The sequence below is a fragment of the Typopeltis vanoorti genome, chromosome 9 (assembly GCF_054136105.1).
Source record: "Typopeltis vanoorti isolate ZY-2024b chromosome 9, IOZ_Tvanoo_1.0, whole genome shotgun sequence".
Classification (NCBI taxonomy): domain Eukaryota; kingdom Metazoa; phylum Arthropoda; class Arachnida; order Uropygi; family Thelyphonidae; genus Typopeltis; species Typopeltis vanoorti.
In genome coordinates, this window is record NC_143557.1 from 105,932,746 (window position 1) to 105,949,180 (window position 16,435).

General features: G+C 34.9%; 1 protein-coding gene across 1 annotated transcript in view; it reads left to right on the forward strand.

Moving 5' to 3' along the window:
* LOC150103381 (lipase member H-like) overlaps positions 1-14,668 on the forward strand; it is a 136,645-nt gene extending 121,977 nt beyond the window's left edge. The window contains exons 4-7 of the mRNA XM_090398458.1: positions 3,643-3,827; positions 10,288-10,437; positions 12,178-12,307; positions 14,553-14,668. Coding sequence (XP_090254584.1) covers positions 3,643-3,827; positions 10,288-10,437; positions 12,178-12,307; positions 14,553-14,668 — 581 coding nt within the window. The remainder of the gene's footprint in view (positions 1-3,642; positions 3,828-10,287; positions 10,438-12,177; positions 12,308-14,552) is intronic.
* The last annotated feature ends 1,767 nt before the right edge of the window (positions 14,669-16,435 follow it).

Genomic DNA, 16,435 nt, shown 5'->3' on the forward strand with positions numbered 1-16,435 from the left:
GGGTTATTTGATGGACTGCCAATTAGAACTTTAATGAGAGACCCAAATTTCATCAACTCTATGAACGAAATTGAGAAAGAGGTCTGGACTTCATTTACGATGGACTTCATTTACGAATAACTTTCTTGGAAACAAAAAAAGCGTGCAATTACAAAGATCTAGTGGAAACAATGCTTGAAAATTTCCAGCGCCTAGGTTGCAACATGAGCATAAAGCTTCATTTCCTATACAGTGATCGTGATAGATTTCCCGAGAATTTAGGTGATGTAAGCGATGACCAAGGGGAAAGATTTCATCAAGACTTAAAAACTATGGAAGATCTGTACCAAGGAAGATGGGATTCTCACAGGATGGCCGACTACTGTTGGAGTATTCAAAGGGATTGCCAAAACTGAACACACAGCAGAAATTGCTACAAACAAAAATTTATTCCCTGAGACTCATGTGAGAGTAAAATTGTTATTTTTTTATAAATATTCTTGTAATGAATATTGTTAAGTAGTTATGAAGCTAATTATCGGCCTCTGTCGCATTCAAAGCACCAGTACGTACCGTTGCAGGTTCTTACGCATTTAATCCTTTACTAAAAAGCGAGAACGGTGAGCGCTCCGATTCTGATCTGCGCACCGCTGTGAATAATAGGCTATATCATCGGAAATTTTTCGAATTTCTTGATTAAAATTTAGGAACGTGTTTTTAAAAGTACATATTTTGAGAAAATAATATTAAAGAATCGATTTTTTTGATTCTCTAAATAGTACTGCCTCCTTAAAACTATCAAAAACTTACAAAATAATATTCTAAATACCTCTGTTTTAATAACCTCTCCTATCTAATTCTGTTAAGATGATAACATCAAGTGAGATTACCTCTACCTAAAATGAACGTTCTTTCCTAATATCATTGGAAATATCAACAACTACAATATACTACGATATTGTCATTGATGGTATCTGTTGTTTCCCCTAATATTTCTCAAAATTCTCATATTCGTGGTCTCTTTGATCAAGTGTTTCAGTTCTAACATGTATCTCAGATTCATAGGTTATAATATGTTCGAATATATTTTATACACCTATTTTGCAGTTTTGAGTATTTTCTCTCTTATCACGTATGCATTTATTCAGTCAGTTCCCTATCACACCACACAAGCTTTACTAATTACGTTATCTATTTCCATATTTCTTTTGTTGTCCTCAATAAAATTGAGGACAACATGCCTAATTAGCTATAATATTTTATTAGCCCTAAAGGTTTGCCGTTTAGGAGGCAGTTGATATTTAAAACGTTCCTGAGCATTTTAATGGCCTTTGTTTTCTTAGTGATTTGTGCCAAATTCGTTGAATTAGTTATTCAATTTAGTTAAGCAAACTTGCAGACGTATACTAAGTATATTTAGTAGTATAACATCATCTCCATAAAGAAAAGAGATGGGAGTAACATATCCACTTTTAACATCAGGTTTAATATCACTTTTCTTCCTACTTTCTTTAACATGTGATCATTAGAGATGATGATGAATAAGAGTGAATATAACTTTAACACTTGTTTCTCACTTTATTTAACAACGAACTGCTTCCGTATATCCTTCAAGTTTAATTGCTACCTTATAAATCAAATGTAGGATGTGTTGATCGATATAATATCCCATTTATAACATACAATTGTATCGTTTTTTTTAAGCTTTCCTCTTGGCACCTTGTAATATGCCTTTCTAGATTGAAAAAAATCTAGATGCAGATCCTTGTTAAACCCTTTTGATGTCTTGGCTATCTTAAATGAGAATCCGACCCTCCTCCACCTCCTCATCATCATCATAATCAAGCATCTGTTTTTCTAACCTTAACCAATATAGTTAAGTGGCCATAACACTTTATATTAACTCTGCTTACTCATTCTTGAATGCGAACAACATCAAGTTCCTTTCTAATATCTTCATTTTGAATATGATTCTGCCATTAGTGTCATCGGTGACCTCCTCTGATTTTTTCAGATTCCTGATATCTGTGGTCTTTATTCTTTCATCAAGTGTTTTATTTCTAACCGAACTCTCAGATTCACAACTTAAATCTGGTTGGAACATTGTCTGGTATAAGGCTAGTTTGGTATTTTGACTAATTTTTCTTATTCCATAAAACCGACCATACCAGATTTGCTTATTCTCTTGTCTCTTACTTACCAGATTGAATTTGATATTTTAACTAAAACTGTTCCTAAATAGTTGAATATTTTACTTATTCTGTAGGCTCTCCATTAAGAGTGGAGATAATGTGTTCAATGTTTCTGCCTATTTTGTCATTTTAATTCCTGATTTTCATACCAAATTTTTACAACTGTTATTCAGTTTAGTTAGGGAATCCTGGAGATTTGCATTAGATGTGTTCAGAAGTAAGTCATCTTAATAAAGCAAAGAGCTAAGTTTGCCATTTCTAATATCAGGTCTAATGCTGCTTTCGTCCTTAATGATTCATCAACCATCTGCATAGTTGATGAATAAGATGGAGGTAAAGTGCTTCACACTGTTACACCTAATTTTACGTCCAACCATATTCATGTATTTCCTTCAATTCTAACTGCTGACTTCAGCTTAAATATAGATTATAACGTGCTCTCTATAACGTACCATTCACCCGTATAATTGTAGAGTTTTTAATTGTAGAGTTTCTCTGGGTCCTAATAAAGGTTCAATGGGTACGCTTATCGCAGCATTTGGAAGTACACAGGTTCCGAGATAAAGATTTTGTTTTGAACGTATTCCAACTGAAACTTGGAATATGCATTCTAGCTAATGCTAGTATCCTGTTAACGCTTAAACATTATGCAGTGATGTTAGATTTAGTCACGATTTAATGTTCCTATACTATGAAAGAGCTGGTATGTAAGATCATATGCCTTTTACAGATAAACAAAACTTAAGTACACATCCTTGTCATATATCCACAGTTTCTCAACTATTTTTCTTAAAGTGAAAATCGGATCATTACAACCTATATATGGCCTTAAGCCAACTTGCTCTTCACCAAGTTTCTCTTCCACAATCTTTCTCAACCTCTTGTCAAGTACGCTTCCATAAATCTTACTGGTCCATTTAGTTGAGAAAATCGTCTGTAATTCTCACAATCCGTATAATCCCTATGTTTACAGTCCAACTGTTCTCTATGGGTGATCGAAAATCGTTGGGTGTTTGTAGTGTTTTTGCTCATGACTTAGCTTTTGATAAAAAAAAAATAATTTCGATTACGATACGCTGCAGCCTATTAAATAGTCTACCCGATATGCCCACTATGTGTTCTTGCACGTTTATGTTTGTTTTCCTTTACGGGAATCATCTATCTGTGTTGCTTTTAGGATTTCTGACTATCGAATTTAAATGATATTTGGGTTAACATTATCGTTAATATACGATTGCTGTATTTAGTTTAAGATGGATTCATTCATTCTCGAGAAGAGATGCATATTTAAGGACAATATTCAATGACATAAAAATATTTCCCATTTCAAAAACTCCACCCAACAAATATAATCTAAATAACATGAATTAAACGAATATATTTAAATGAATTATACTAATTACTTTTTTACAGCTTTCTACTGTTTTTAATAATATATTATAGTAACATGAATTTTTTTTATTAAACGTAGATCCAAATGGTACCACATTCCCAATTGTATTCTCTTGCTACACCAGAAAGAACCGAGATATTCCTACAAATTATACCTACGGTGATCCATTTTCGATTTCCCAATGTGATACTCCCAGGCCAACAATCTTTCTAGTAGATGGCTATAATTTCAATCCTACTCCCAGTCCAAGCGTCCTAATCTCGGTACTTTTTCATTATTCAGATATATATCCTAACGTACAGAGATCATATTCATTTATTTCAATGTGTGTGTGTGTGTGTTTTAAAAGATATATATAATTGAATTCATAGGGATTTTCAGGAACAGTTGAATAAATTGCAGTAGAATTGACATAAAGAATATTTATTTTATTTGATTATCGTTTTTTTAAAATGCCAGATTGTCTCGTGAAGATTTTTCGGACAATGAAATTTCTTATTTCCAAGAAGCAGCATTATGCAATTAAATAGTCAGTACTAGAACTTTCGTGCGGTGGCACGAGAAATATCAAAATAAGCTATTCTGAATCTGAGAATTATTATTATTAATACTATCTAGTTGAGAAAGAATTTTTTTACTTCGTAGGAACCACTTCTCTAGAGGAATAACCATAAAAGTTCTCAAGTCAAGCCTGTTAATAAGCGCAGCGGTGGCCTCAGACCCAGTGAAGAAATTCATTTACCACCTAAAGACAGTCACATACACTCGTGTCGACGGCGAATTCTAACCCTCAGCTTGTTGGTTGGAGGGTTGCCGAATACGCTAATCGTTTGGCAAAAACAAGACACGTTTACTTTCATATTATATCTAAAATCATGTGTGAGATAAAAACTGTTGTAAGGGTTTTGAACAAAGTATCTTTGCCGAAAACCCTTACTATAGTTTTTATCTCACTAGGCAATGAACTAGTCAGATAAAATCAACTACTTCCTTGACCATATATGCTAATGACCACAACTGCATTTTGTTGATTATCACAGTAATTAACTATCAGGAAGAATTGAATATTATGATATGTAATCCTGGTTTGTTTAATGATGCGATTGATTTAATATTTATTTACTTAAGTAACAGCTCCTGAAAGCTCCTGTATGATTTTAAGCCATTCACCCACTTGTGCAGTAACCTGATTGATGCCCACTCTTTTGTCAGAGAAATTCAATAAATTAGAGCCACCGTCGTGTATCTGTCTGATAAAGATGCACTTTCCCGTAATAAATTGCATTATTATAGAAAACAGAAGATGTGTTGTTATCTCTCTAGAAGCTCTCTGTAAACTCTCTTCATTTCATTTTTTGTGTGTGTACTGATCTTCTCTAAGATTTTATTCGCTCTGATGATGCGAAGAGATATCTACCATGAAATATTAATGGCTGATATATTCAATTCGTTATTTTGCTTACGAAATTCACGTGAGTTTTCTATGAATTACGTTAGTGGGAACACTCTAATTAATTAGATGGTCTCATGAAGTTGACGGGAGTGATAGATTCTTCGTTATCTCCCTAGTCACGCAGGAGATTAATTCATCATATATAATCTCTCAGTTATGTCAGGATCGAAATACTTGATTTACAGGAATGCTTCCATATCCACCTTCAGGTCCTACCAGGCATTAATAAGAAAGGTGATATAACAGTTATTTTAGGGAACTTGAATGTCAAGGTTGGCATTGTATCCAATTACTCAGCTACATTATCTAGATCATTTGGCATTGATAATTGTAGAGGAAACGGTGAGAGATTCCTCCAATTATGTAAGCCAAAAGGACTGAAAATAGCCAATCCCTATTTCAAACATTATTTAGAAGAACAGATGGGTGTCAGCTGACAGCGTCCATAAGAAAATGAGTACAGATCATGCCCTAATAGAGGTTCAATGGGTACGCTTATCGCAGCATTAGGAAGTACACAGGTTCCGAGATAAAGATTTTGTTTTGAACATATTCCAACTTAAACTTGGAATATCTATTCTAGCTAATGCTACTATCCCTGTTAACACTTAAACATAATGCAGTGACGTTAGATTTAATCACGATTAGATGTTCCTATACTATGAAAGAGCTGGTATGCAAGATCACGATGTATAAAATGAACAGTATTACACAGCATCACATAGGGCTAATCCATGAAATTAGAACTGCTTAGATTACATGCTCCATAATGGGTTAGGAAAATTGATAGGTCCAAAATGAGATGGCACAGATTGGCAATATCAACTAATAAAAATCTACACTTTACAGATCTGATAAAACAGCATTCTACGATTTGATACCTTATCTCTTTGATCTGATTATAATCGCGATCATCAAAAAACCTAATCTCACTGGGATAATATGGACTTTCATTATATCAAAACACTACGCAATTATTAAGAACAGCACTTTTGTGTATTAAATTCCGTCAGGATGGTTGAAAGTGAATTATTAATTAAGTTGAATATATGGATGTCTATCTACAAGTAAACTTCATATAAATTTGAATGCGAAAAGAAACCTTTCCAGAAAACGAAGCTACAGTATGTATACAAACTACTTGAAACAAAACAAATATACTTTCTACTATTCTAACGTTAATAACACTCTAGAATTCAACAACGCATTCTCTCGTGATGCTTGTTTGACAGTAAAAGCATAATATATAATGATGGTAAAATTTAATATAATATTGGACGAAAAGATGATTTGACACCAATTTAAAAATTTAAAGATTTTAAAATTCCAAATTGTTCTTCTGACTTGAAAACCGAGATTACAGTAAATATTGTAACCAATGGTGCGAACTTGAACCACAGATAATCGAGGTTGCAACGAATCTTTCTTTTCCATTGAATTATGAAATGTCATTCCATACTTTATGATTACCTCCAAAAAGAGTTTTAAAAGACCTTGAAGATATTGAAGTTACTTTTTCAAAGACTTCAACGATCCTTATATGCTGAGGAGTTCAAATTCAAGGACACGTCATACTCTAAATACTTCATAATTCCGTCTTAAATCAGGTTAAGAATTCTAACAGCTTCATTTCTGTAAACGTTTCCTTTATATTAATTAGGTATAACATGTCCAAATGATAATGGTGGTTGTAGTAGGAACAAATGATTTGGATGTGAACAAGGAAAATGCCAGATTGGATATAAGGAGATTATTAAGGAGAGTAAAAGAAAACAGTGTGGTAGGAAAGGTAGTCAGTGTGTTGCCAAGATATGATAGTGATGAATTGAGGAGGCGGGCAAAGATTATGAATGATATGTTAGCGCAGTTATGTGAGGAGAATGGAGTGCATTTTGTGAATGTATGCCAGTAATTTGAGGGACGGATGGAATAGTATAGAGGATGGGCTGCATTTAAATGGTTTTGGTGTGAGTCTGCTGGAGAGATTGTTACTGGCAGGAAACGTAATGACTGTAATGAATATATCTGAGGTGGTGGGAAGTGATATGAAAGAGCAAACAAGTAAGGTAGGGAGAGGTATTTGTTCAGTTGCAAATGGGGAGGTGAATATTATGAATGGAGTAAATGAGAAAGTGGAGGCAGAAAACGAACAGGGAAACGGGGTTAGTCAGGGTGGACGGGGAGAAACTTTATGAAACATGCGGGTGTTGAATTCAGAAGTGAATATGTAACACAAATTGAGATCGCCCGGGATGGGTGGAAAGAGTTTAGGTGTGAAGAAAGTTGTAGAATTGGTGGTAATATAGAGGAAGTGACAGGGGAAGGTATTGAAGAGTCACATCGCAGGAGTGATGTTCTTAGGACTTGTAGAAGCAGTAATGATTTATTATGTTTATTCACTAATGCTAGAAGTATTCGAAATAAGGGGAACGAAATTGTTGCTTTGCTCGAGTCTGTTCGCCCCAAAATTGTTGGTATAAGTGAGACGTGGTTAGATGACGATGACATCCTGGCAGGAATAGAGATGAACGGATATGATATTTTTCGTGAATATAGACAGGGAAGAAAGAGAGGAAGAGTACCTTTAATGGTAGTAGATGATTTTTGCCCATCTAAGGTGGAATTGCAAGGTGCAGATAGTGGTCACGGTTTTGAGGCCGTATGGCGTGAGGTACGTAATAACAGGATGAAATATTTAGTTCGGTGTTGCTATAGAACTGGTAATATGTAGGGTAATGAGAAGGTAATGTATATGCAAAATGGCCTAGCTGGCAAGAAACGAGTTATCATTATGGGCGACTTTAATTATGGTAATATAGACTGGAAACAGAGACTGCATCTGGGGGTAAAGAAAATGAATGTTTGGAGTTTTTGAAAGATAATTACCTTAGGCAGCACGTGACGGGAGTACACGAGGATCAAGAGTATTGTATTTGATCATTTCATCAGATGATGTTATTATAAATGAGGTATCAAATCTTCCACCAGTTGGTGAAAATGACCACGAGGTGATCACGTGCAGGGTCACCTGTGATTCGAGGACGTCCGTTAGAAAGGGTTATATGTGGAATTATAAAACAGGTAATTACGAAAAGCTCAGGAAACAGCTTGCGATAATAAACTGGAAATAGGAACTGGATTGAAAGGATATCAATGCTGCTTGGGCCATACTCAAGAACTATTTGGTGGAGGCAATATCAGAGGGTATTCCAAGGGCCAAGAGGGTAAATAGACTGGGTGTAAAATGAATGAATTAAGAGATAAGGTATGCAATATGGAAGAAGAAGGTATTATGGAAGAAACACAAAATGAGTATATATAACAACCAGTCGCATGAGAAGTACAAAGAGCAGACGAGAAAGGTGATAGCTTGATAAGGGTAGCAAAAATGCAGTATGAGCAGCAGATAGCTAAAGCGGCCAAAAAAAAATCCTAAGTAGTTTTTTCGATATGTCGCCACTAGAAGAAAGAATGGTTATGGTCGAATGGAATTGATCGATGAAAACGGAGGAATGATAACGCTGCGGAGGATATAGTTGAGATATTTAGTAAGCAATTGCTAAAGGTATTTCATTCTTGTGAATGTGACATCATGCACAACTTGAAAGCAGTGGGAGAGGAGTAGGAGGAGAAGCTGTTAGTAAGTAAACAGCAGGTATATGATGAATTGAATAGACGACGTAAATAAGGTTGTGGGAATTGAATCTATTTCACCACGTGTCTTGAGGGAATGTGCCAGAGAGTTAACAACAGCTTTTTTATATCTTTTCAACATGAATCTCTCACTGGGTCAAGTTCCAAAAGAGTGGAAAGAGGGTAAAATTGTTCAAATTCATAAGGCAGGTGATAAGAGTAAGGCTTTGAATTATAGACCAGTCTGTGTGTCTGGAGTTGGGGTCAAGGTTTTAGAGAAGTTAGTTAGCAATAAAGTTCAGAATTGGGTTGACAACAGAAAAATACTCTTTGGTGGCCAGAATGGATTTACTAAAGGAAAATCGTGCTTTAGCAGCCTGCTTACGTTTTATAATAAAGTGAAAAATGCGTTGGATAAGGTTATTGCATATACAGTGGTATATTTAGATTTTGCAAAGGCGTTTGATAAATTGCCACATGACAAGCTGGTAATTAAATTCGAACGGATGGGGCTGAACAGGAGATTAGTTCACTGGATTGGATATTGGTTGTCTGATAGGTATCAGCGAGTTGTCTGTGGAGGAGCGATATCCCAGAAGAGGAAAGTTACTAGTGGTGTAGCTCAAGGGTCTGTTTTGGGTCAATTATTGTTTAATTTGTATGTAAATGTTATGTGGAGAGGTCTGAATTGTGATGTGCAGTTGTTTGCAGATGATGCAAAGTTGGGCATAGCTATCAGGAGTAGTGTGGATGCTGTAACTTTGCAAGAAGACTCGAATACATTGTCTGAATGGGTACATAAGTGGGTATGTCAATTCGATGTTTCAAAGTGTAAGGTTTTGAAATTTGGGAAGCACAGATGGGATGTAAAGTACACAATCTATGTGAATGTCTTGGAAGAGGTAGAGTAAATGAAAGATCTGGGAGTGATTGTAGAGAAGGACCTACAATTTCGGGGAAAAGTTACTAAAATAGTGAAGACAACACGGCGGATAATGGGAATGATGCGGAGGACATTGACTTGTAGAAGTAAGTAAGTTATGGTTCCTTTGTATAAGGCTTTTATCAGGCCACATATGGATTACTGTGCACAGATCTGGTCACCTGGTTTTCAAAAAGATGAAATTGCTTTGGAAAAAGTTCAGAGGCGAATTGACTAAGGTGGTGTCTGGTCTCTGGAATGTAGCGTATGAAGTCATGTTGACAAAATGCAATTTGCATAAATTGGTGGATAGAAGGAGGAGGGGGGGTATGATTCAGACATATAAGCTGTTAAGTAGTTATTACCAGATTAATGTCGCGGGGTTTTTGCACAGAATGGGTGAGGATAGCAGGAGAACAAGAGGGCATTCCTGGTAGCTGTATAAGGAGGGTGTGAGCAAGGAAGTGAGGAACAGGTTTTTAGCATGGAGAGTGGTTAGTGACTGGAATGCCTTTCCAGAGATTGTGGTGTGTGTAGAGACAGTGAATATATTTAAGGCACAGTATGATAAAATGTGTGTATAACAGTGGACCTCCCACGATGAGTCTTTGAGTCAATGGAGGTTTTTATAATAATAGTAATAATAAAGGATAAGTTACTAATTTATTTACTACTTACTAATAAAATGATTCTAATTTATTTATTATATATTTAGTTAGCAAAAGACGCCGCCCTTGACCTGATGGATTGCAACGTGTATGTCATTTATTATGGTGTAGCAATCCCAGGATTGTTATATACCCAAGCTTTTGAAAATCTCAAAACTATTGCAAAAGAAGTCGCTTGGTTTTGGAATAAATGCGTGGTAAGTAGAATCGCATTGGAATACGTATAACTATAAATTCAGTTGAATATTTCATGGTACTCATAGAAAGAATATTGGTTTTACGCGTACGTTTCAATAGAGATATCTCTTCTCTATCTATTTTTTTTTTTTATTTTCAGAAAACATATTCCCACTCTCACTTATGATTGGTCAACGCTAATAAACTAAAACCCCGTTTGTTTACATATGAGCATGAAATATGGATTTTACAATATATTTTTATTATGGTTATCATTTTTATATACACAGTGTGGCTGTCCGTTAAGTAAGGACACAACGATCATTATATTAACACAAAGAACTATGTTTTGAATTGTCAATCAAACGGATTCAGAATAATCATTTTCCAACTCCACACAACGTTTACATCTGTCGTACAGGTATTCGAAGGCACGGTGGGAATCCTAAATGGGAACCGCTTCGGAGTCTGGGTCACACCGCGTTGGTTGCCCTAAATGTCGTTGAATCGCTTCCCTTTCAAGGAACACTTCATCTTTGGGAAGAGGAAAAACTCTACTGGAGCGAAATCTGGCGAAAGAGAGGATGATCGATCACTCAGATGGCCTTCGAAGCGAGAAACTTCTTCAAAGGTAGCACACAGGGTGGCGAAATGTCGTGCCCTCAGGAACAAAGCACAAATTCATGGTGGATAATTCCATTAATGTATTAAACAAACAATAACCATTGTCTTGAGATGTGAATTTTGCAACCTGACTTTCTTCTGCCGGGAGACGTTCCACGCCATTCCATGCTCTGGCGTTTTGTTTCGGGATCAAACTGAAAACAGCAACTTTCGTCACCGGTGATAATTCTTTACAACACGTTATGATCTTGATCAACAATATGGATGAAATTTTTTCAACATGCAATCAGGTGCTCTCTCTCTGTTCGTGTGTCAACGTGTGGGGCACAAACCTTGAACAAATCTCCGTCTTGCTCAAATCTCTTTCTAAGATTAATCTGGCCATTTCCTTAACGGCACCAATCTGTACAGTGAATAGTACAGATTGGTGCCGTTAATGTTTATTGGTTAATGGTTATTCGCCTGTCATGGACAACAATTTCCCTGCATTTCATCACAGTTTCATTTGTCTGCACTGAAACTGAACAGCCTACAACGTGGTTTATCCTTCATTGATTTCCTCCCCACCCCTTTAAATATGAGAAAATCAAGTGAACACCTGTGCGCAGCGCAGACAGTCATTGCGGTAAATCTTTTAAGTCTTGGTATATTTCTGTAGTACTTTTTCCCAATTATCAATAAAACTTTATCACTGCTCTCTCTCTGCTCCATGACACATTATCTGATACGCTCCACTCAAACACTTTTACTTCAACGGTTGCCACACGAAAGCTGTGTCATCAGACTTGAATTTTGCACCTGCGATTACAACATACTCTAGCGATCAAAATTATAAATACGTTTGTTACTATTATTCAAAGGGCTGCCCCGTAAAAAATCAATCTCTACTGAACGGGCACAGTGTATATCTCAAATAAATTCCAAATATATTAAATATCAAACATATTATACTTAATATATTAAAATATATTTAGTAGTTGTTTGATTAAAAGCCTCATTGATCGGTTCAAACTACATAAATACATCTCGAATTTTTCATAAATGGGCAACTCCAAATTATTGCGAAAAGAAAGCATTTATACAACTTTAATATCTTTTAATTTACGGAAAATCTAGGTTTTCCTATTCTTTTATAGGAGTCTGGTTTCATGAAGGCAGAAACCTTGCATTGTATAGGAGGAAGCTTCGGATGTCAGATTTGTGGATTTTCTGCAAAGGCCTTTTACGAACTGAAACCACCTCCTCCGAAAATAGGACGTATATCAGGTGAGAGAAGATACGAATCTCTCTCTCTCTCTCTCTCTCTCTCTCTCTCTCTCTTCAAAGGATATCATATAGCTCAGGAATTAAATAATTCATTCTCAAAGAAATAATCCAAATGCACCTAATTTTCACAAAAACTGTTGCCAATCACATTAGTTCTTCTGAATATATATATATATATATATATATATATATATATATATATATATATATATATATATATATATATATATATATATATATATATATATATATATATATATATATATATATATATATATATATAATTATATACAATATATATATATATATATATATAATTATATACAATATATATATTATATATACATAAAAGTAATAAATTATAGTCTTATATATATGCTGTATATATATTCGCAGGTCTTGACTGCGCTGGACTGTTTCTTTTTGAGATCATCGGAATTCCGTATAGATCGGTCGGATGCTGATTTTGTTGATGTCATTCACACAACCACGGTCTGTGAATTTCCATTTCCGATTGGTAAGATGCTGTAATTTTATTTTTAAAATATCATTTAATATGTACACCTTACACTTGTACATATTTTTGTTTCATATTAATACCCATTCCTTATATCTTCATTCTACGATAAGACCATTACTTTTTTACTATATTTCTTTCTCTCACGTAGTAATTATTTTCCTTAGTGACAAATGCTAGCAATTTTGGGGTTCATTAAGGATCTTTTTATGTTTCTTTTAAAGGGGTACGAAGCGTGACATATTGCATAGTGCAAAAACGAACTGCAAGAATTAGAAAAATAGGCTAATATGGTTGTGATATAAAACATTTGTACTAATATTAATGAAAATAGACTAGAGTATTATGGTAGAATTTTGTATAACATTCCAAGAATAAATACCTTTCCGAGAAGGAAATAATTTTAAAATAAAAGATTTCTTATCTTAATGGGTAGAGTGAAGCTATCTAGTCGGAAAAACCTTGGTTCGATTCTCTTCTATGACGTGAGCAACCGTTATCAATTATTTTTACTAAAGATGGGTGAGCTAGTTGTAATGCGAAGTTGAAGGGTTTCTCCCTTCCAGGTTTTTCTTCCGTCAAGATGGGCAATACGCCTGCCAACACACACACATATCTAAACACAAAGAAAACTTGGGTAAATGATGGAGGAGGCTGTAATGGTTCCCAGATGGGAGGTAATAACCTAGGACCAAGACCTTTTCATGGATTTAAATACCAATACCTATATTCTAGATCCTTCCATACCTTGACAAAAAAACAACAACACTGAAATCTTTGCAAACAACTCATCCGGAGAATAAAAATCTAGTGCCGAATCGTGCAATATTCACTATGTTCCATTCGCTATGTACTGTGTATGCACAGTAAGACTGCTGGTAAATTTTATGGTTCACATTCACAGTACAAGATGCAGTAATTATCGCATCAAGTTTCTCTATATCCGCTAGTTTCTTTCAGGTGTAAATAACCATAGATTCTCAAGTGGTGAAATGATATCTTACTCACAGCTGACTAATATACCAATTCTCTAAGATTATGTTTTTTTCTTTTGGTGTACATGGTGAATAAGAAAACTAATGACACATCACTCTTCAAGGTTTTTTTCTTTTGGTGTACATGCTGAATAATCATGATAAGAACAAAAGTACGGTGAAGAAAAAAAACATCTAAACTTACTTACTAGAGATAATATTCTCGTCTTTTTTAACTGTACAACACTCTTTGTCGTTTTATAACAATATTAGATGCCTTCTTGTTCCTTCTCTTCATTCGATCCACTTCCGTCTTAACAATAGGTTTCCGAATTCCTTTCTCTATAAAAAGGAACTTAAATTTTTATTCCAAACTCCACGACAACGAAAGAAAGAAAAGCAATAGTTATTACTACGATAGGTGCTGTTTCCTGAATATCTGCGCATGCGGGCACATGCTTCATAAGCTGCATAACTCTTTCTCTCTCTCTCTCTCTCTCTCTCTCTCTCTCTCTCTCTCTCTACATCTCATTCTCCCACTCTTAGGAAACAATGTGCAAAATACATAATTTTTTGTTACAATATGGTGAAAGCATAAAAGAAAATCAAAAAGTTTATGAACATGGTAAGAAATTACAATAAAGATCAGTTAAGACAAAATAAAATTATATATCCAAAACAAGGCTATATTATTCAAACCTCTGTTGATGGAGATTGTCGTATCATGAGAATAACAGTTTTGTTTTCTTCACAGATATACCGCCACTTAACATTCTATGTGGGTTGGGCATTCCACAACCAGTTGGACACGTAGATTTCTATGTTAACTGCGGAACATCTCAGCCTGGATGTACCATTGGTAAGCTATAGTTTCTTGTTTGAAAAGTATACATGGTTTAATATAAAAATACACTGTGCTTCAAAAGCTGGTTTTTCCCTTAGACTTCCAAGATACACACAACAGAATTTTCTAATTATTTACAAACGTATTTCAAAACAAAACATAAAATTTTTCATTGGTTTTATGTTTAGATATGTAATTAAGAAGACATTTATGTCCAATAAAAAGTACTGATTTATGATTTCAATTTTTCGAACTGCTTTTTTACAATTTTCAAACAAGGCAGTTTGTTCATGGCAGAAGAGTCGTGTGTTTGCAAGACATAGCTAATTCGGGTCCCTACAATTATTCGTTGATGTGAAGTTTAATATTGAAAGATATTCCTGGTGACACTGTAATAAGTACAGATGATAGGTGAATGATTTTTATTGACAATAACCGAATCGCAGAAGACCATTCCCAAATTGGCTTCTTGCAGTCAGAAAGTAGGCTGAACTGATCGAAAATTGAGTTTTTTAAAGTAGTGTAAAAAAGAGAGTTAGAAAAGTTCTAAGATGATCCAAACACAACTGACACTAACTGTTATAGCTATCGATACATCATTCCTTCGTTGATAACTAATTCATAGCTAATTAGCGAATTAAATAATTCATAGCTAATTCCGATCCCTACAATGTAAGCTTATCCAAACACAATTGACACTAATTGTTATAGATATCGATATATCGTTCCTTCGTGTAATTAGTTGCATAGCAGCGATAGTTGACGGTACACAAGCCGATTTCAATGCACATTATCATAATGCACTAAAATTACAACAATAAATCGTGCATTGCATCCAAGCGAACATGTTAACAAATTCTACCTCTCTAGGAAAGGTATAGGAGGACCTTGATATGTCAAGAAAATAGCAGAAGAATTATAGAGAAGCTAGCTTTGACAGATGACATGAAAGTAATTTGCCCATCAAGGCATGGAAAGCAACCTTCATGATATTAGCAATATGGTAGGCTATGGTATGCGTTGAATATGACATTCAAGATTTTTTTTTTCATCTGAGAGTGTTGCAGATTTATCCACTCCAAATACAATTCAAAGGGTCACTCAAATGTCTGGAATATTGAAAGCGAATATGATCACTACTACTACTACTAATAATAATATTTGTTTTAAATAAAAAAATTTATAAACATTTTATTAAAATTTGGATACAAATCACATCAAAACCAGGTGGGTGGACGGAAAATTTCTCAGCTTCTACCATAGACGGAGACTATCGGCACGATTTTTTTTCTAAGTTGCTTTTTTATATATCGCAGGCATCCATGTAAAATTGCAAGTAATTCTATCAAGTAGTTTTTTATTACAGCTGTATGAAACAAAAGTTTTGTCATAATCCCTTGAAATGGATAAAATTGAGTATCATGCGGTACTAGCAGTAGTGTAGCCACTATTCACTAGATCAAGATCAAGATAAGATAAGGATTTGTTACGTCATTGGCAGGTAAGATCAGTGACGTCATTGTATGTGTGATTCTGTGTGTGACGCCATGAGTGTGGAATGTTTGAAATTTCCCTAGGGTACATGTGTCATTGACGTCACGTCGTGTGTTTTGGTTTGCGTATGGAATTGTCGGTGATGGTTAGAGATAAGCTAGAGTATGGAATGTGTGTAATTTCGCAGGATGACGTCATTGCCGTCACGTTGTGTGTTTTTGTTTGTGTATGACATTCTGGGTAATGGTTTGCATATGGAATTGTGGATGATGATTAGAGATATGCTAGAGTATGGGATG